The sequence below is a fragment of the Marmota monax genome, unplaced genomic scaffold (assembly GCF_021218885.2).
Source record: "Marmota monax isolate L192 unplaced genomic scaffold, Marmota_monax_Labrador192_F-V1.1 WCK01_AAM20220418_F8-fsc00027, whole genome shotgun sequence".
In the NCBI taxonomy this organism is placed as follows: Eukaryota; Metazoa; Chordata; class Mammalia; order Rodentia; family Sciuridae; genus Marmota; species Marmota monax.
In genome coordinates, this window is record NW_026694617.1 from 16,681,884 (window position 1) to 16,701,956 (window position 20,073).

At 42.2% G+C, this 20,073-nt stretch overlaps 1 protein-coding gene across 4 annotated transcripts; it reads left to right on the top strand.

Moving 5' to 3' along the window:
* Nucleotides 1–1,502: 1,502 nt before the first annotated feature.
* Garin1b (golgi associated RAB2 interactor 1B) lies at nucleotides 1,503–19,570 on the top strand. Of its 4 annotated transcripts, XM_046422474.2 has the most exons (9): nucleotides 1,503–1,731; nucleotides 3,648–3,795; nucleotides 4,809–4,967; nucleotides 6,056–6,240; nucleotides 7,319–7,571; nucleotides 10,887–11,008; nucleotides 14,041–14,084; nucleotides 16,871–17,038; nucleotides 18,852–19,570. In XM_046422474.2, the coding sequence occupies exons 2-9, from the start codon at nucleotides 3,748–3,750 to the stop codon at nucleotides 18,977–18,979; spliced, it is 1,107 nt and encodes a 368-aa protein (XP_046278430.1). In that variant the 5' UTR covers nucleotides 1,503–1,731; nucleotides 3,648–3,747; the 3' UTR covers nucleotides 18,980–19,570. The 4 variants fall into 4 exon arrangements, with proteins under 4 accessions (XP_046278430.1, XP_046278428.1, XP_046278429.1 ...); XM_046422472.2 differs by lacking the exons at nucleotides 1,503–1,731; nucleotides 3,648–3,795 and having other exon boundaries at nucleotides 4,408–4,967; XM_046422473.2 differs by lacking the exons at nucleotides 1,503–1,731; nucleotides 3,648–3,795 and having other exon boundaries at nucleotides 4,420–4,967; nucleotides 14,047–14,084.
* The last annotated feature ends 503 nt before the right edge of the window (nucleotides 19,571–20,073 follow it).

The window sequence follows — 20,073 nt, forward strand, 5'->3', positions numbered from 1 at the left end:
GAATCAGACCACAACAGAATAAACTAGATATCAATAACAGAAAGATTTCTAGGAAATTCCCAAGTATTTGGAAATCAAACAACACATTTCTTAAATAACCCATGGGTCAGAGAGTACTCAAGGGAAAATTTTAAATATCTTGAACTGCACTGAATGAAAATAAAAGTACAGTCTATCAAAAATTTGTGGGATGCTGTCACAGCAGTGCTTAGCAGGATGGTGAAGAATTCAGTGGGGCCCTGCATAGTGTTGCACGCCTATAATCCCAGTGTCTCTGGAGCCTGAAGCAGGAAGATCAAGAGTTCAAAGCCAGACTCAACAATTTAGCAAGGCCTTAAGCAATTCAGTGAGACCCTGTCTCAAAAAAAAAAAAAAAAAAAAAAAAAAAAAAGGACTAGGGATGTGGTTCAGTGGTTAAGCACCCTGGGTTTAATCCCTGACACTCCCTGTCCCTCCCAAATAAAAACACCCAGTGGCACTAAGTAGAGGCTGGGGAAAGGTTTCACTACAGGCCACAAGGCAATTCTTGGGGTGGCCCCATATTGGTGGATACATACCTATGCATTTGTGAAAATCTATAGCATATATATTACTAAAGGGAGTTTCACCATCTGCAAAGGGGAAAAAAATCAATCAGAATGTCAGGGGGACCCAGGGTAGAGTGGACACTATGACAAATGAAGGGCATAGCTACTCTGAAGGGAGTGCAGGAGAAGGCATCCAACCAAGTAACTTGAAAAAACAGTTACTAATTAAGGACCAGAAAAATTGTCTAGAAACACTGCACTCAAGCAAATTTGTTTCTCATGGGTGTGGATTAGCAATTCTGAAATTCCATTGCACAAATGAGAAAATATTTATAATGAAAGCCACCTTTCCCTAGAGAAAGAAGTTAAAAACATATCAGACAGTACACAGGCTTTCTGTCTCCTTGTGCTTAGCCTTGTTGTTGCATCAATAGTTTATTCTTTTTGTTGCCGAAAGGGTTTCCATTGTGTGGCTGCATGGGTTTGTTTATCCAATCAACCTGCCGAAAGACATCTGGATTGTTTCCAGTTGGGGTGATAAAGCTGCTACAAACATTTCATTGTAAACATGCATGGAATTTACCCTAGTCCCATCCTTTTCAGCTTAACATTATACCTGGCCCCTAGAAAAACAAATCCAAATATTCATCTGGGTTGAAGAAAGAGAGTTAATTATATTTTATAAAAAAAAATGGAACTATGGAATGTAAAATTTTTAAAAAAGTCAGATGTTTAGACATTTTATTCTTAGAAGAAAGGAGTTATATGGAAACTTCTCATTTTTTGCCTTCCACTCCTGTATGTCCAAAGTTGAAGGCAGATTATACTTTAGGGTCCATCACATCTTAACTAAAAAAAGCACTCATGCTACTTTTCTTCCAACCTTGGCCACGTGGAAAACTAAATCTTATGTGCTATATGACCCCACAAAACAGGATGAGTAAAACTGTACTAAGTGGCCTCTCGTCCCAGGGAGGTGAACAGAGTTCTATCACTGGACTTAATTATGTTTGCTTTTACTACACTTTCCACTAAATGTAAGCTTGCATTTACAGGGTTTGCTGCTCATCATCTGGTTTCCTCCATAGAAGAATGGAAAAGTTTAAAAATAGCAAATGTTCCAAGACTTTTTAAAAAGTCAACAACAGTGTCTTTCTCCAGGATGAAAACCCCTCCTCTTATTCAAAAATGTGGATTTACATGGGTAAAAAAAATGTATATTTTTACATAAATTTATTCAGATATGAATCAATTTTTATATCTTATCTTTATGCTTCTTTATCACATCAAAGAGCTAACTGCAAAACAGGAACTTTGTTTCTGTCCAGGAAATCTATGTCACAAGATGAATAAGAATTTAGAGCTGGGCATGGTAGCGCATGCCTGTAATCCCAATGGTTTGGGAGGCTGAGGCAGGAGGATCATGATTCAAAGCCAGTCTCAGCAACTTAGCAAGACCCTAAGCAACTTAGTGAGACCCTGTCTCTACATTTTTTTTTTTTAAATAAGGGCTGGGGATGTAGCTCAGTGGTTAAGTGCCCCTGGTTCAAGCTCAGTGCTTAAGCATCCCTGGGTTCAATCCCTGCTTTAAAAAGAGAGAGAGAGAGAGAGGTACCTTTTTAACATCTCTTTCTTTTCAAATTACAACAAATATTTGGAAGTTATTGCTGAGGTCTCAAATGTGCTTATCAAATGTGCCAAAACTGGAAGGTATTTTTAAAAAACCCTGAAGTCATCTTAACTTGCCATTTGTTTAGTCTTCTTGTTTGGAGCAAAAGGCAAAGAATTCACAAATGCTACATCTTAAGCACCTGTTTCAATTTAAACATCAGCCTTTAGCTGGCAAAATAATTTCTTGATAATTAAGCAAATTGTAGCAGAAGACCCATCTCAGTTGATTTTTTACTTCCTGGAAAAGTCAGCAGGATAACTGTATACTAAGGGTTTCTTTCTGTGTTGAATCTGAAAGGTGGAACAAAAGAAAAAGCAGTCTTTTCCATTCTAAACCGTGGAGATCATGTAAAGAAAGATATCTGTTTTTTTAAATATTTTTTTAGTTGTAGATGGACACATTATCATAATTTATTTTTATGTGGTGCTGAGGATCGAACCCAGTGCCTCACACGTGCAAAGCAAGCGCTCTACCACTGAGCTACAGCCCCAATTCCAAGATATCTGTATTTTAACAGGGAAAGTGGATGAATAAAAGAAGCAGGGCTACCTGCTATAGAAGACTACATAGAAATATGTGCCATGTCCTGAATTTTGTTTTGAGATAAATGTAAAAGCACCTAAATGTCAAGAAAATGTTCTTCCTGTGCGATAAGGATCCTCCCATGGTCCAACAGATACAATCATTCTCTCACAGGCCCACTCCAGGCCCAGAGGACAGACAGACAGACAGACAGACAGACAGAGGTTCAAGCACACCTCATTCCCACATCTTCACTTCTTCCAACATATCAGCTTATTAATGACCTTTGCTGTGGTATCATAATTCCGTTTCTAGGGAAATGCAAACCACAGGATGTGGTCTCTGAACCCATCCTTAGAGAATATTACCATGGAGGATATTTTTCCCACATAGTAAACAAAAGAAAATGAGGATAGTGATCTCGGAAGTTGTGTCACTGACCAGGGAGCTGTAATAGGCTCCGGCAGGGTGTAACCTAGATGACTAGATGACCAGGGGAGACAGTGGCCACATTGCGTGGGGAGACCTCAGCCCTCTCCCTGATTCTGCAATGAAATAATAAATCATCAGGCTTTGTCCTTCACTTATATTTGTTGTCAAACTGGTTTTCTACACTGATCACATTTGACTTTGATGGTGATACATTATAAGTGCTGGAATTTTATCCCAATTAAAAGATGATTTCTGCCAGGCGTGGTGACACGCCTGTAATCCCAGTGCCTTGGGGGGAGGCTGAGGCAGGAGGATCAAATAAATAAATAAAATACAAAATAGATCTGGGGATGTGGTTTAGTGGTTGAGTGCCCGAGTTCAATCCCCAGTACACTCCCCCCACCACCACCAAAAAAAAAAAAGTAGAATAAGATTTCTCCTTGAAATGGCTTTGATCAGTGATCCACCTGCTTGGTTCTTTGCCCTTGATGTAGCTGCTCCAGGATTTGGGCTCTTCCTCTTGCTCAGTGGAGGTGGGGAGGCACTGTCATTCTCAGAGAGGAGGATCTGCTTGTTGATCCAGAAGAGCGGCTCATGGGTGCTATTCCTCCTGTGAGATGCTGGTCCAAAGCCTGCCTCCGGGTAAGAAACTAATTACTTCTCCTGTTCCTGCAGTTTGGCCTCCTAAGGGAATGAACCCTGCAGCAGTAACCAGCCAGCCATAACAGCGCACAGAACAAGTTTCAGCTGCCCTGCAACCCCTAGAAGCAGAAAAGGCCCTCAAACCCAGGGAGTGGAGGACCCCATCATGCAGAGCTCTGGAAGACTGGAGTTTGAATAGATGAGCAGCCCTTAACATTATTTGCGATGTGTTGCACTAAAACAAGGGAGAGCTGGCGCCAGGAGCAGTGGCACGTGACTCAGCAACTTAGCAAGGCCCTAAGCAACTTAGTGACACCCTGTCTCTAAAGGAAATATTTTTAAAAAGAGCCGGGGATGTTGCTCAGTGGTTAAACACTCCTGGGTTCAATCCTCAGGACCAAAAAATAAAATTCCCTGGTACCAAAAATAAATAAATAAATAAATAATAAAGTAAAATGTAGAGTGAGGGATGGTTGGGTTAGGTGTGTGGCTTTGTGGTAGAGTGCTTGCCTACAATGTTTGAGATCCTGGGTTGGATCTCCCCTGCTAAAAAAAAAAAAAAGCAAAGAAAAAAAAAATAGGGATGGTCGAAAAGCAAGGTTGTTTCCTCTTGGCAGCAGAAGGAGCTCTTGCTTCCTGCCTCTTTCACTCCCTTCTCAGCAAGTTCTGGGAGAGCCACATCCTGGGGTCCAGGAAAGGGCTGGGGGTTGGTAGGGCATCAGTAAGACCCAGCAACAGTCTAGAGGAAAAGGGAGGTTCCTCTGCATTTCCCTTTCCTGCAGGCCTGCTGGTTTTTCATGATGTCATCCATTCATCATTGTGAGCTGATTGGCCAGCCCGGGGCTTGGCCAGCTGCCCAAGGCCAGAAGGGAAGAGCGAGATCCCAGGACAAATGTGCAGCCGGCCCCTGAGCATGTGTAGAAATGTTGACATCAGTTCCACATAGAAAGACTTGGTGGAAATCAAAGAAGACAGTACAAGTCACAAGATCTTTTCCAACCTTCCCTTCCCAGAATGCCTGGGAAGAATTCAGGGGCCTCTTGCCTGTGGATGAGGAACCGAGCCCTGGAGTAGGCCTGGGTGTAGAGGAGGGACTGCTCTGCCAGATGGTTCGTTCTCCAGAGTTCAACCTGTTTCCTGACTCAATGGTGTTTGAAAGCAACTTTGTCCAGGTATTCTTGGGTGACTCAGAATAGTACTCCTTGATTAAAAGAAAAGAAAACCTGTTCCCAAGATGTGAGCAGGACAATCATTCCTGGAACTAGAGTGGAGTGAGAACTGAGGCAAGGAGAATCTGGGGGCCTGGAATACAAAACCAGTCCCCCTGACCAGGGCTTCTCCTGTAGCCATGGACACCTGGGAAGAGTGGAGGACTTGAGATGTGAAGCCCCAAATTATGTCATCCTCCAGGCTTTTGCCCAAAGTCAGGTGGACACGGAGGCAGGAAAAGGAGATGGTCTTTGAGGGTTCAGGACAGAAATGATGGTGGGAGAAAGAATAGGAGCTGGGGGCCCAGAAAGCCTGGGCTCAGATTCCAATTCTCTGCTTTATCATGGGGGAGGTGTCACTGGGCACAAAACCTGCACATCCTTATTCCACTTGCTGTAACGTAAGAGGGTTGGACTGATCTGAAGATTAAATGTAGATGCAGCAAGCAAGGCACCTGGTGGAACAGGCACTCAAGGTATCCCCTTGGGCCAGACAGAATCTTGAAAAACTAGACTGTGAAGCTGGAAGGGAAATTCCCAGCCAATAAAGGTGCAGGAGATTATATAGCCCCTCCAAGGAGGGCCAGGAGGATGAGTTTCTCAGAGGAAAGGCAGGAAATAGACCAGGGTGGGATTCATGGAAATGTGATAGATGCCTAGGTTATAGTTCTTGTGGACAGTTGTTAATAGCAGGTCATTTAGACACTAGTATAAGTTTGTGGGGATTTTTTGGTGACGTTTGTTCTTTTTCTTTTTTTTAACCAATATAAGTTAGAACACTTATTCTCAACAAGCCACGATATTGTGCTCCTTTACCGGGGGACATTTGGCAATATCTGAAGACATTTTTGGTTCTCACAATTTGAGTGAGTGGTTGCTAGTAGCATCTGGGGGCAGAAGTCAAAAATTCTGATAAACAATCTACAGTGTACAGTACAGCCTCTCTCTCAAACAAAGAATCATCTTAATAGTGCCGAGTTGAGAAACCCTGGGCTAAAATATACTGCTACTTCTGCCAAATACTCAGGCTGTGACTGGGGGCTGCATTGCAGGTCAAAAGGGGCCGAAACTGGATAGACATCAACAAAGCCTCCAACACCGTGGCCCTTGGGGTGACCTCCTCCGTGCCTTGCCTGCCCCTTCCCAACGTCCTCCTCATGGCCAGAGTCAAATGGCATCCGGGGCAGAGCCAGACATGGAACAGACCATCTAAAGCTCCAAAGATTATCCTGAGGAGGTAAGCAATGCAGGTGGGAATCAGGGACAAGACAGTGACAAGGGGACCCAAGGTGGTGACCAAAGAAAGCAGACACAGTGGTGATGTGACCTTTTTTAGACAGCAATAACCCCAGATAGGTAGTAAAATGGAAGGCCATGTGAGATAAGGGAGGGGTGGTGTGGACAGGAGGAGGGGCCAGTCTACAAGCCCACTCCCTTCTTGCTGCACTCACTCCCACTCCCGACTTCAGAGGAGCCCTCCCAGTCTGTGGCTGAGGAGCGAGGAGGCAATGAGGTCTGACAGATGGAGTGCTGGTTGGGAGAGGCCAGTTCTTTCCAGTCTTTAATATACAAGTAGCTAGACTTAAAATTAGTTTGAAGCACAGGTCACCTACTGCATCTCAGTTTTCCCATCTATAAGATGCCTGGGACTGGGTCCCATTCAGAATTTAACATATGGTCACATTGCATTTGTCTGGAATAAAGCAGACCTTTAAACCTCTTGAATCTCTAGATAGTCCCAGAGTTCCAAGAAACCCCTTCATTTCTCCATACTACTACATGGCAGGCCTCTCTGCTATGTTATTGGTGTACCTATAACAAGTACAACCCAGGCCCAGCTAACTTAACATTAGACCCAAGGCCAAAACCTTGAACTTCAGCACCTTTGGGAAGAGTTATGGAGGCACTAAGGTCAATGAATGGACAAATTGGACACATGGACTTCTTCCTGTCAAGACAAAATTTGCAAAAACCCATAATCCCAGCCATCCCACTCCTAGGCTGTGTGTCTCAAGCTAGATCTAAAGAATATCAGCATGAAAATTATGGCAGGGAGGGTGGAGATTAAAATGCAGATTCCAGGGCCACAGTCCAGACCTAGAGAATCTGAATCTTTGGGGATATCTGCAGGCATCTGTGTTTTAAGTAAGCTCCTCTGTGTGTCTGGTCTCCACAAAGTTTGAGCAGAACTATGTTAAGTGTTCTCTCTCCTACCCCTAAAAGCTTCCATCCACAAAGAGACACCCCTTATTTTAGTGAAGATAGGGTCACATCAGAAGCAATGGGGTTGTCAGTGTCTTCCCCTGTGCCCTCAGGATTCTCCCATTGAGATTTGTGGAGCTCCAGGTCTGTGACCGCCTTCAACGCATCCTGCGGTTGAGAACAGTCACTGAGAAGATCTACTACCTAAAACTCCACCCTGACCATCCAAAGACTGTCTTCCACTTCTGGATCCGACTGATTCAAATTCTGCAGACGGGCCTGTCCATCACCACCAAAGACCCTAGGATTCTTGTCACTCACTGCCTGGTACCCAAGAATTGCCATAGCCCATCTGGAAACTCTAAGGTAAGGGAAGGGATCACCGTCACCAGCCTTCAGAGGCAGAGCTTAGACTAGTTGTTGGTGAGCATTCTGGGTAGGCAATTCCAGCTTTAGGCCTTTTACAGAGAGTTTTATTCATTTACCATTTATAACCATAAAATTCACCCATTGTAAGTATACTGTATACTTTTTTATCCTGTTTTCTTCAACAGTTTTGGTAAATTTATAATTTTGCAATTGTTAATCGTCAACACAATCCAGTTTTAGAACATTTCTATCACCTTAAAAAAGCCCCTGTTGCCCGTTTGCAGTCATTCCCTGTTTCAACACCTAGCTCTAGGGAACCACTGATTTGTTTTCAATCTCTGTAAAGTCATCTTTCTTAGGATTTTATATACATGGAATCCTGTAATATATAGTTTTTGTGTATGACTTTCATCTAGCACAGTTCATCCATATGACAGCATGGAACCAGTTCTGGGGCAAAGTCACTGACTATCAGTAGTTAATTCGTTTTCATTGCTGAGTAGTATTCCATTTTGTTCATCCATTCATGAATTGATGGACGTTTAGATTGTTCCAGTTTGGGGCTCTAATGAATTCTGCTGCTTTGTACATTTGTGTACAGACTATTGTATAGTTGTGTTTTCATTTGTCTTCAGTAGATTCCAAATAATAACGTTGATGAGTTTTATGGAAAGTTTATGTTTAACTTTTTTTTTTTTTTTTTTTTTTTTTTGTGGTACTGGGGATTGAACCCAGGACCTTGTGCATGTGAGGCAAGCCCTCTACCAACTGAGCTATATCCCCAGCCCCTATGTTTGACTTTTAAAGAAACTGAAAACCTGTTTTACCAAAGTGACCATTTTACATTCCAACAATTTGTGAGGTTTTAAGTTTCTCCACATTCTAACACCAGCATTGTTCATCTTTTTGATTATAGTCAGTCTTGCAGATATGTGTTGGTTATAATTTGGATTTCCCTAGTGACTCAGGATGTTGAGCACCTTTTCCTAGGCTTTTTAGTTTTTCATACATCATCTTTGGTGAAATGTCTATTCAAATATTTCACCAATTTTTAAAGTGAGTTTCATCTTCCTACTGAGTGTGAGAATTCTTCAAATACTCTGGATACAAATCCTTCATATAATCTGCAAATATTTTCTCTCACTCTGTGACTTGTCTTTATTTTCTCTTCTTTTTCACTGTCTCATTCCTTCCTTCCTCCTTTCTTTTCTTTTTTCTTATCTTCAGTGCTAGGGATTGAACCTAGGGTCTTGCACTTGCATGCATCTACCACGAGTCCCAGCCCTGGTTTCATGCTCTTTTTTTAAAAAAAAATATTGTTAGTTGTAGATGGACACAATACCTTTATTGTATTTATTTATGTGGTGCTAAGGATCGAACCCAGTGCTTCACACCTGCTAGGCAAGTGCTCTACCACTGAGCCCCAGCCCTGGTTTCATGCTCTTAATGACATCTTTTGAAGAACGAAAATGTTTGATTCTGATCAAGTGCAGTTGGTCAACTTTTTGTGGATCAGGCTTTGGTTCTGTATCTAGCTCTTTGTTCAACCTAAACCCACAAATCTTTTATCCTATTTTCTTCTAGAAGTTTTGTAAATTCAGCTGGTATACTTAGGTTTGTGATCCATTTTGAATTAATATTTGTGTGTGGCATGAGGTAAGGGACTAAATTCTTTCTTCTTTTCATTTTTTTGTTTGTTTTTGCATGTGGATATACAATTGGGTCCCCATCATTTGTAGAAAAGATTATAATTTCCCCAGAATTGCCTTGACATCATTGTAAAAAATCAATTGATCCCAATAAAAAATGGGAAAGGAAAAAAAGAAAACTCAATTGATCATAAAATTTAAGGATTTATTTCTGGATTCTCACTGATTCATACAAATCTACAAAAGTCATTTATGTTACCCAGATATTGCTACTTTAACCTGTAAAATACATACACTGATGTTATCTGCAAACAAGATAGATATATTTGCAATCTGGATTTATTCATTTATTTATTGCCTTATTGCAGCTGCTAGAAATTCAGTATGATGTTCAATAGAAGAAGCAAAGCAAGTGTCTTTGCTGTGTTCCCAGTCTTAGGGGAAATGCAGTTAGTCATTTGCCATTAAGTATGATGCTACTTCTGGGATTTTTGTAAATGTTCTTTATCAGTTTGAGGATGTTCCTTTGTTAAAATGCTTCTCTGCATCTATGAAGAAAGACAATCATGACGTTTGTCCTTTATTCTGTCAACATATGCTATTACATTAATTGATTTTTTATGTTAAATCAACCATATATTCCTGCAATAAATAAATTGGTTTTCTAGCATTCTGCTAAGTATTTAGAAGACTGTGTTCCTGGGAGATGCTGAATTATAGTTTTCTTGTGATATCTTTATGATACTCTGGCTTTGGGATCAAATTAATTCTAGCCTCAGTGAGTGAGCTGGGAAGTGTTCTCTCCTCCTCTATTTTCTGGAAGATTTTGTGAAAAATCTTAAAGTGATTTTTTTTTTACTTCTTAAAATATTTGATAGATTTCACCAATAAAGCCCCCTGGGCCCTTTTGCCCCAGGTCTTTTTTGCTTATGAGCTATACCATACATCCCATGAAGACAGATTCTTATCTGTTATATCCTTATCGCCTTGCATTGTTGATTTTCAGTAGTGAATGAATCAATTAATATGCGCAGCGTGTGCAGCTGAAGTACCTTTGGAATATCATAAGAAACAGGAAATAAATTAATTTTAGACAGTTGTAAAAAAGCAACTTCATGTAGGATTTTCTTAGAGAAGTTATTTTTTAAAAACATTTATTTTTTTTAGTTGGACACAACACCTTTATTTTGTTTATTTTATTTTTATGTGGTGCTGAGGATCAAACCCAGGGCCTCGTACATGCTAAGCAAGTGCTCTACTGTTGAGCCACAACCCCAGCCAGAGAAATTTTTTTAATTCATTAAATTCTTAAAATAAATATATGATCTCCTACATTTCATTATAAAACCAAGTAGTATTAACTTTATTAAAGTTTACATTGGTAGGCTATTCAATAAACTATGTTAAGGTATAATAATGGGAATAGGCTCTCTACTAAATTGTTATCAAGTATTCAATGAAGATATTAACTTTAGAGGCACAAAAGGATATTTTACCAGTACATGGCTATAAACAGACATGATCAGATTGCCTCTATACATACAAGCTGCCCAATGGGAGAGATTGGATTCCAACTCTTGAGAGTTTTGACTATGATACTGAGAAAATACAGAGGTCCTAAGGCCTTAACCACCATTTTGGTTTTTGTTCATTCTTCATATAGTTAGTACAGAAGAAACCTCAAGCCTCCCACCCCAGTGAGAGCCTCCTGCAGCTGATGGCCAAGGGGGAGAGTGAGGCCCTCTCTCAGATCTTTGCCGACTTGCACCAGCGGAACCAGTTCAGGTACATGACTTAAATCAAGCAGACCATGATGTCCCTTCCTGTAGCCCAGATGATCTAGGCTGTGAGATCCAGAAACCAAGTCCCTGGGTTAATGAGCCCATGGAAGCTCAATAAAGTACTGCCACGCAGCACCCAGTCTTTATCCTTGGCTTAGCCTTTTCCAGGTGCCCTTTACCTTAGTCCCCTTCTCCACAGAGCAAGCAAGGTAGGCTTGACTTCAAGGAGGAGTCTTGCACAAAATGAAAAGTAACTCTTCCACAAAGAAAATGGGGAAGGTAATGCAGGTGGAAAAATTAAACTTAATTTCTGATCCAATTCCTGGTCCTATACAGAAATACCCAAAACACCGTTAGAAACACTTGTCAATCTATTGGGTTCATTTACCTGCTCACTTGGCTTCTGCTTGGACTTCATGGAGTTTCTGTGACTGTTTTCTAAATGTATAGTCTGTTCTGAAAAGTTCTATGATACAGGCCTATCTTCTTGGCTTGAAGAAATATTCCTCTATATACAGATGACTTCACATTGAATCTTATGTATTAAGAAAGATAGGAGTTGAAAACACTGAGACCAGAAGGTACAATGACCAGTAAGCAAGTGGGGTTCAAGGTCTCAGTGAATGTCATTGTGGCTTAAAAGAACAGAAGCTGAGTGTGGTGGTGCACACCTGTAATCCCAGCGGCTTGGGAGGCTGAGGCAAGAGGATCACGAGTTCAAAGCCAACCTCAGCAAAAGCAAGGTGCTAAGAAACTCAGTGAGACTGTCACTAAATAAAATACTGCCCCCCTCCAAAAAAAAAAAAAATAGGACTGGAGATGTAGATCAGTGGTCGAGTGCCCCTGAGTTCAATCCCTGGTACCACCCTACAAAAAAAGGAAAAAAAAAAAAAAAGAACAGAAGTAGATGAGTAAATATCACCAGGAGAAAAATGAATTGCCACAAAGAGATTTTTGGCACAATAGGAACCAGGTAGACCAGAAGCTCAGAGGCAAAGCAAATCACCATTTTTTTTTCTGAGTAATGGTAGCAAACTAAGAACCAGTTCAGCTCAGTGGAAGTAATCTCTTATAGTGATGAAGAGCTCATATACATCTGGGCCCAAGTCCCTGCTCCAAGAGTACCTGTGAGCATACTGTGTAACTTTTCTGGGCCTCAGTTTTCAGATCTGTAAAATGAAAATAATGCCAACTGCAGCCAAATATTGTCAGGATTAAATGAGCTTATACTACATCAAGTGCTTAGCATACTTCTGTGAAGGTTTGGAGGTGGATATAAATAAGTTCTCAGTAATTATTAATGTGTATTATGAGCTCTAACTTGGGTTGGAGGTAGAAAAGTATTAACACAAAAAGTCTTAACAGTTTTCCAGTGCTGAAGAACATATTCCAGGCATCATTACTGTTTGTATCATACAGAGATCTGTAATTAAGAAATTTCTGGATAAGATGTCACATTGCTGAGCTAAAGAGTGCCAGATTCTAATAGAACAAGATATTTCAAAAGGACAATTTCGATTGTCTCCAATTATTAAATCACTGATTTTTAAAATTACTACCTAAAAGATATTTTCTGCTCATATCTCATTGGCCACAACTCAGTCCCATGGCCACACCCAGCTGTAAGAGAGTCTGGAAAATGCATTTTTTTCTAGTAGCAAGCCTGAAAAAAAATTAGGTGCTCTGCTGCATTATTGGTATTATTTTCACTTTAGAGAACTGAAAACTGAGGCCCAGAAAAAAAACAAAAACAAAAAAAACTGAGGCCCATTATGCTCACAGGTACACTTGGAGCAGGGACTTGGGCTCAGATCTATATGAGCTCTTCATCACTATAAGAGATTGCTTCACTGAACTGGACTGAGTTACTAGGGTCCTACTGGCAATCTCTGACCCAGACAGCTTTTGATGTTTCTGGAAGGTCACAGGAGACTAAATCCTGAAGGAAGAATATTCAGTAACAAGATAAAGGGTGGAAGCTGTGTGCAGTGGCACAGGCCTGTAATCCCAGTGGCTCAGGAGGCTGAGACATGAGGATCGTGAGTTCAAAGCCAGTCTTGGCAATTTAGCAAGACCCTAAGCAGCTCAGGGGGCTGGGGATGTGGCCCAGTGGCTAAGCACCCCTGGATTTCAATCCAGGTACCAAAAAAAGAGAGAAAGAGTGGAAAAGGAACAAATAGGTGCAAGGGAATGAAAGAGGAAGAAGCTTGGTGAGTTTAGGGAAAGGGTAGGAAGGCCAGTGGGGAAAAAGAGCAGGTGGCAGTGGAAGAGAATAAGCAAAAGTGGGCAGGGGCTCAGCCAGGCAGGGCCTAGGAAGCCACAAGAAGGAATTTAGACTTTAAATGTAGTGGGAGCCTTAGCAGCATTTTAAATAGTCAAATGTCGTGATCCAATTTACATTTTGAAAAGGTCATGCTAGCTGCTGCTCTGACAGTTGATTTGAAGGGAGGGAGAAGAGACTTGGAGAGATCAGCTATGAAGCTATGGCAACCTAGTCTGTCCCAGCACACACAAAATGGGTCAGAGGGGTGCAAGAAAATGGGAGGCAGGGTGGGTTTTGCTTCACTTTGTCAGTACTTTGTATGGACATTTGGTTGCTTCAGTTTACCAGAAGAAACCCCTGAGTGGTGATTTTTCTCCTCATTCAGGCAGGTTCCAGTCTGGTTGCAATTAGTATCAGTTTGTGCACATTGGCAACAACATGCAGTGGCACAGTAAATAAAATAAATGGCTGAGACACAGGACCCAACAAATGGAGTCCCAGTCCCTTCTCCTCAGCAGAATCAGCAGCATGGGCTCTGCTTCTTGCCTCCCCCATCTCACCTCCCTCTTCCTTTTTTTTTTTTTTTTCCTTCTGGAAATTTTATATGCATTGCACCCACCTAACGTAGCCACAGCTGGTCTTTTTCATATTTACATTTCTCTAAAGCTTCTGCATCAGGAAAAATCTAACTAGAAATAAGTTTGAAATACGAGTTTGATGTTCTATTCTTTTTACTTTCAACCTTCATTTCCTTGACCTTGAAATGACTGGAGTTCCAGGAGCTGCAAAAAGATGAAGATCCACAAGATCTGCACAGGTAAGAGAGGGCCAAGGCACTGTGCCTGGGAGAACTGTCCCCACCGCAGGAATAGGAGTCAGATCCTCTGCTGCTCCCTCTCCTGACCTTCCTGGTGCCATGGGGACTGCCATCATCTTTCCCTGCCGCGGTAGAATTCCTCTGGGCAATTTGGCCACTATAGTCAATTTGGAACCAAGTTCTAACAACGGTTTAAAATATTTCTTATATTCTTTACTTCATTTCCAGGACCCATAGACCTTATCTTCACTCAGTCCTTTCCCCCAAGACTGCAGTAATTTCCCACTAGTTCATTCATTCATTTTTTTTTTTATTCAAAAGCATGTACTGAGTGTTTTGTAAGTGCCACTCATTGTTGATAGGCTTTGGTGTCACTGTGTAGAAAAACACAGTGGCCCTTTCAAGGACTTTATCCTGGAATGGAGTCAGATGGGTAAATACCAAAATTACAAAACCTCTCCTGTCAAAGGAGCACAAAGGAGGAGGTTTCTCATGCCCCCCAGGACTCTGGCCCAGGAGGCTCGGGGTCTGAGCCGAGTCATGGGGGATGATGAATTCCTGTGAGCTGGCTGAGCGGATGAGGGAAGGCATTCCCGGAAGAAGAGGCCATCTGTGTGGGCGGTCTTGACACATTCTGGAAGCAGCAGTTGATTGTCTATTTCCCGGTTCTAGTTTATCCCCAATCCACTTGCAGCCCTGCATAAACTTTCCCCATCCTACCTGTCTCTCACCTCCTCTGCCTCCTCATCACCTCCAGCCCACAGCTTCTGCAGCCAAACCTCAGCTATTCTTTCCCATAGCTCATTCATCCCCTCTCTGTTCCCCTCCCTCAAGGCTCACTTTAAATCCTACCTGTCCTAAACCGTATGTTCGCACCACCTTCCTGCCTAAACTTATCTGTCCTTGTCATAATCTCTCAACATTATTCTCTAGTTGTTTTGTAGGCTTATTTCTTCAACAAATACTAAACTGTATTCATGTCTCTGAATTATGCACACCAACAAGCACAGGCTGGGGACACAATAGGAGTTTAATAAATACCATATACCATACTACTAACAAATTATTCTCCATATTGGCTCAGGAGACAGACAGAACATCATGTTCTATTTCGGAATTTAGAGGAGGTTGCTCTTAAGGGAGCTCTAACTTTTGTCCAAACCAGGCCTACACACTGGTGGTATAAATGGGTAAAAGTCTGGGGACATTAATAGAATAAGTAGTTGACTTTTCTCTAACTCAGTTATAATCAAAATACTGTTGAGAGGCTGGGGTTATGGCTCAGTGGTGGAGTGATTGCCTAGCATGTGTGAGGCTCTGGGTTCAATTCCCAGCACCTCATATAAATGAAATAAAAACAAAGGTCCATCAACAACCAAATATATATATACATAAACAAACTGTTGGCAGCAGAACCTTAGTTTCAACCTTGAAGAGACAATAGGGAGTGGTGGGGACAGTGGCAACAAAACAAAAAAAAGGGGAAGGTTTCAATTAATTGTGGGTGTGCTAGAACACAGGTCTGCTAATGCCACATACTTTAAGTTTTTGAAAGACTTAAATATGGATTTAAAAAAAAAAAACATGGCATGTCCCTCCTCCATTAAAAAAATTAAAGCACAGTGTAGGTAACATCTAGTGGGCAAACATAACATAGCCACAGACCACATTCAGCCAGCTCACAGCCCCTGTCCTGAATGGCGAGCAGAGCTGCTGCTGACCCCCATTTCCTCCCAGTCTATGACTGCTTTCTCGTGTTCTGTGACATTCTATTTTTACACATGCATTCAAACACAAACACACACAGGTACGTACATACTTAAACATAACCCATAAAGTTAGGGTGGAAAAAAACAGAAACAGAGAATGTTTCTAATTTATTTCTGGGACTGAAGAGAACAGCTAGAATTTCAAGGTCACAGAATATCTGATGTCATGGGGGCCAGATATTTGAAGATGCTCCTAGGCTGATTTCAATGAACCATCCTGGGATGTCCTCTGGACCTCTTTTCTCACTGGACCAGGTAGTGGAAAGACACTTTGAAAGGGCAGTTATACTACAGCCTGTGGAACTTTTGGATAAAAAGAGAGAGTTGGAAAAAAACAGAGGCCCAAAGCTTACCTGCATAGCTAACCTTTTGGCTCTCCATCAGTGGGTGGCATGGCCTGAGACTGCGGTGTTTTCCAAAATTTAAAGCACAAACAGACCATGTAAGTCTTGTTAAAGTGCAGATTCTAATTCATTAGGTCTGGGGGCTGGAGAATAGTACATTTGAAACATGCTCCCAGATGATGCCAAGGTTTTAGTCACACGTTGACTAACCAGGGCTAAGGAGACCAAGAAAAGTTTCTGGCTTTGATCTGAGTTCAAGGCCATTGCCAATTCAGCTCGCCAATCTTCTGGGAGAAATGTACTCAGTTAACTTGTCCCGGCCACAGTGGGTCCCTCCTTTCAATGGGGCTGTCTTGCACACATGGTGTGATGGGAAAAATGTGAGCTCTGGAGCCAGGCTGCCTGGCTTTGAATTCTGACTCTGCCGCCTCATAATGTGACCATTGTTAAATTACTCAACCTCTCTGGACCTTACATTTCTTCTCCATAAAATGGGGATTATGGCATCACGGCCCTCACCAAGTTGTCATGAGGCTTAAATGAAGAAGAATGTGTGTAATTGTCTGGAACAGTGCCTGGCGCATAAGTAGTCCACCCCACCCCAATTACTGGCTGTAAGCTGTAAGAGTGCTCTGTAAGCCAGAGTGTAAATGCTTTTCTTTTCTTAACCTAGAGAAAGATACTGCCCGGGAAGACAGCATCCCTTGTACCCATGACCTCAGTTGGAGGGAATCATTCACTTGTGGAGAGTGGGAAAGAGAGAACCCCTCTGGGCCGCAGCCACTTACACTCCTCAGCACTCTGGCGGCTTCCACCTGGCCACAGCTGGCCCCATCCATAGGTATGGTAATGGGGTTGGTCTGGGGGTCTTCATGGGACAGCAGCTGGTGCTCAGCCTCAGGACTGGGTCCAGTGCTGAGGGTGATTTCAGAACACGTAGTGAGGTGGGGGTGAGGGGCGTGGTTGAGGTGACCCCTGCCCTCTTCTCTCCTGCTGCATACTTCCCTGCCTCCAATGGGGCTGAGCAAACCTCTGCAGTGTGGCTCCTCCAGAGCTCCCAGGGTTCTCACAAGTGACTGGAGACAAAGACATGTGTAGAATGATGCTGGAGCTTCTCTCCTTGCTCTGTGGGGAGGTGTAAGGGCTTCCTTGGGGAGTTATTAACCACCCTTCCCTTCAGCCAGTCTCTTTTCCTACAACTCTTGGCACTTTGTTTTCTTTTTCTTTTTCCCAGTAATGGGGATTCTACCCAGGGCCTTGAACATGCTAGGCAAGTGCTCTACCGCTGAGCTACACCCCCAGCCCTTTTAAAATTTTGAGACAGGGTCTTGTTAAGTTGCCAAGGCTGGCCTTGAACTTGCAAAACCCTCCTGCTTCAACCTCCTGAGGAGCTAGGATTAGAGCCCTGCTCTACCACACATCACTTGGTAGTCTCTGTACTGCCAGGGTTGGGGTACAGAGAGGGAGGCCTGGATCAGGCAAACTTCCCTGAGGTCCCACCTTCTTCTCTTCTTGCTCCAAGACTCCCCCATCCATCCTTCATTCATTTAATAAGCATCTGTGAAGGATCTCCTATGTGGTCTGAGACAGAGCATAGAGAAGGTGGGGTGATTTGTTTTCTAAAGTAAAAATCAATAATTCACCCCCTCCCCAACTAGGGCTTGAACCCAGGGGCACTCTACCATTGAGCTACATTCCCAGCCCTTTTCTTTTTTTTCCTTTAATTTTTATTTTTGGTACTGGTGATTGAACCCAGGGGCACTTAACCACTGAGCCATATCCTCCCCAGCCATTTTTTATATGTTATTTAGAAACAGGATTTTGCTAGGTTGCTGAGGCTGGCTTTGAACTCACTATTCTCCTGCCTCAGACTCCCAAACCACTGGAATCACAGACCTGGCTCATTTTTTATTTTGAGACAATGTCTCGCTAAATTGCTGAGGCTGGCCTCAAACTTGCCGTCCTTCTGTCTCAATCTCCCAAGTAGCTGGGATTACAGGTGCATGCTACAATACTCGGCATGAACCACTAATGCTTACAAGAGACCATTAATAATTGACAGTTTAAAAAATTAACCTGGGTACAGTAGTCCCCCTCTTCTTTACTTTCTGAGGTTTCAGTTACCTAGACAACTTCAATCTAAAAATATTAAATTGAAAATTCCACATTTTGAGAGAGAGAGAGAGAGAGAGAGAGAGAAGTACATTCTACATTTGCATAATTTTTGTTATGTTATTATAATTGTTCTTTTTAATGATAGTTATTATTGTTAATTTCTTACCATGCCTAACCTGTAAATTAAGCTTTATCACAGATATATACCTACAGGTAAAACAGAATATTTGCAGGTTTTGGTACTATCTGCCATTTCAGGCATCCTTGCCCCACAAATATAAGGGGAGACTATTGTCTCTATGTGCCTATAAAAGAACTTTGAGTGATTTATATGCTATCAAACACTTTTCTCTCTTACACTCACAGGAAACTCTATTTGACTTACACGAGGGCAAGTCTGTGCAACCCTAACCAACACTGCTGGGCAGCATTCAGCTCCAGGGACTCTATCTGGACAGAGGGGAAGAGAAAGCAGCAACTAAGAGAAAACTAGGGTTACCATCATCATGTGGTGACAGCAGAGCCTTTCCTCATTCCAGATGTGCTTACCTCTGCATCCTCAGTACCACACACAAGCACAGCCCAATCCCATCCCAAGGGCCGTGAGTGGGCACAGAAAGACCTGCACTCTGAATGGCTGGAGCCAAGAGATGGAGAAGCAATGTGAGGAGCAGAAGCAGAGGGGAGGCTGAAGAGAGCCAAGTGGAGATGAAGAGAGAGGTGGCAGGAGGGAGTCAAAGAAGATAAGAGATATAAAGAGAAGAGGTAACAGAAGGAAGCAGAAGAGACTTGGGAGAAGAGATGAAGAGGACAAGAGAAGAAGTACATCACTGAGAGATGCCTCACAAAAGTAAAGCCATAAACCAAAAAAAAAAAAAAAAAAGTATGTTTTCTTCTCTGCTCAGATCACTCTGAACAGTGCAAGGGACCCTCCTTCAAATTCCCCTTTCACCAGTTTTGCTTTATGGTCTTTCTCTTCTGATTCAAGCTATATCCCTGCTTCCTTAGCCTGTTCTTAACCTGGCCTTGCTAGCACAGCCCTGGTGTGTCAGACTTGGGTTTGAGGTTGAGGAATGCTTCCTACAGAAGGTTGTAAGATGTGTGTAAAGTAGAGTGAATTTCTCTTTGGTTTTCAAACTTCCTAGGTTTGCTGTTGTGTCAGTCCTGCAAACACTGTCTAATTTCTTTTGTGTATGACATTCCCTTGAAATGCTGACATACTGTGCTAGTGCTTATTAAAGTAATGATTCCAAAGAGAGATGATGACAGACTCAAAGTACATGTTCACAAGTTATAGATCAAGAGGGCTTCTAAAAAGTGTCCTGTCCGATGGCCCATGGACTGGTCTCTTTTTATTTGTGCAATATTTTGCATTCAATAAAGTCCAGACTATGAGGATTGCAGAACAGCCAACTAACTTCCAATTGGAAGGTTTCTTGGATGTTTTTGCTCTGGTTTAAGATATTCCAAAAGGGTCTTTGTCTTCATCAAATGGGGCTTTAGACTGAAATGGTTGGAGAACTTAAAAAAATAAGCTCTTGAATCACTGTCCTCCCAAGGATGAATTACATCCTAACTCTTGGTGATTTCAATGTCCACATAGATGACCCTTCCATACTCTGGTCGCCATTCTGTGAGCTTCTATCCTCCACCCTTCTCAGCCACTGACTCCTCTGATTTCAACTAGATTTTTCCATTAAAACCTGCATCCTACCCCATTACTCCCACTGTCCTGCTATGCCACCTCCTATCTTTTCCTCT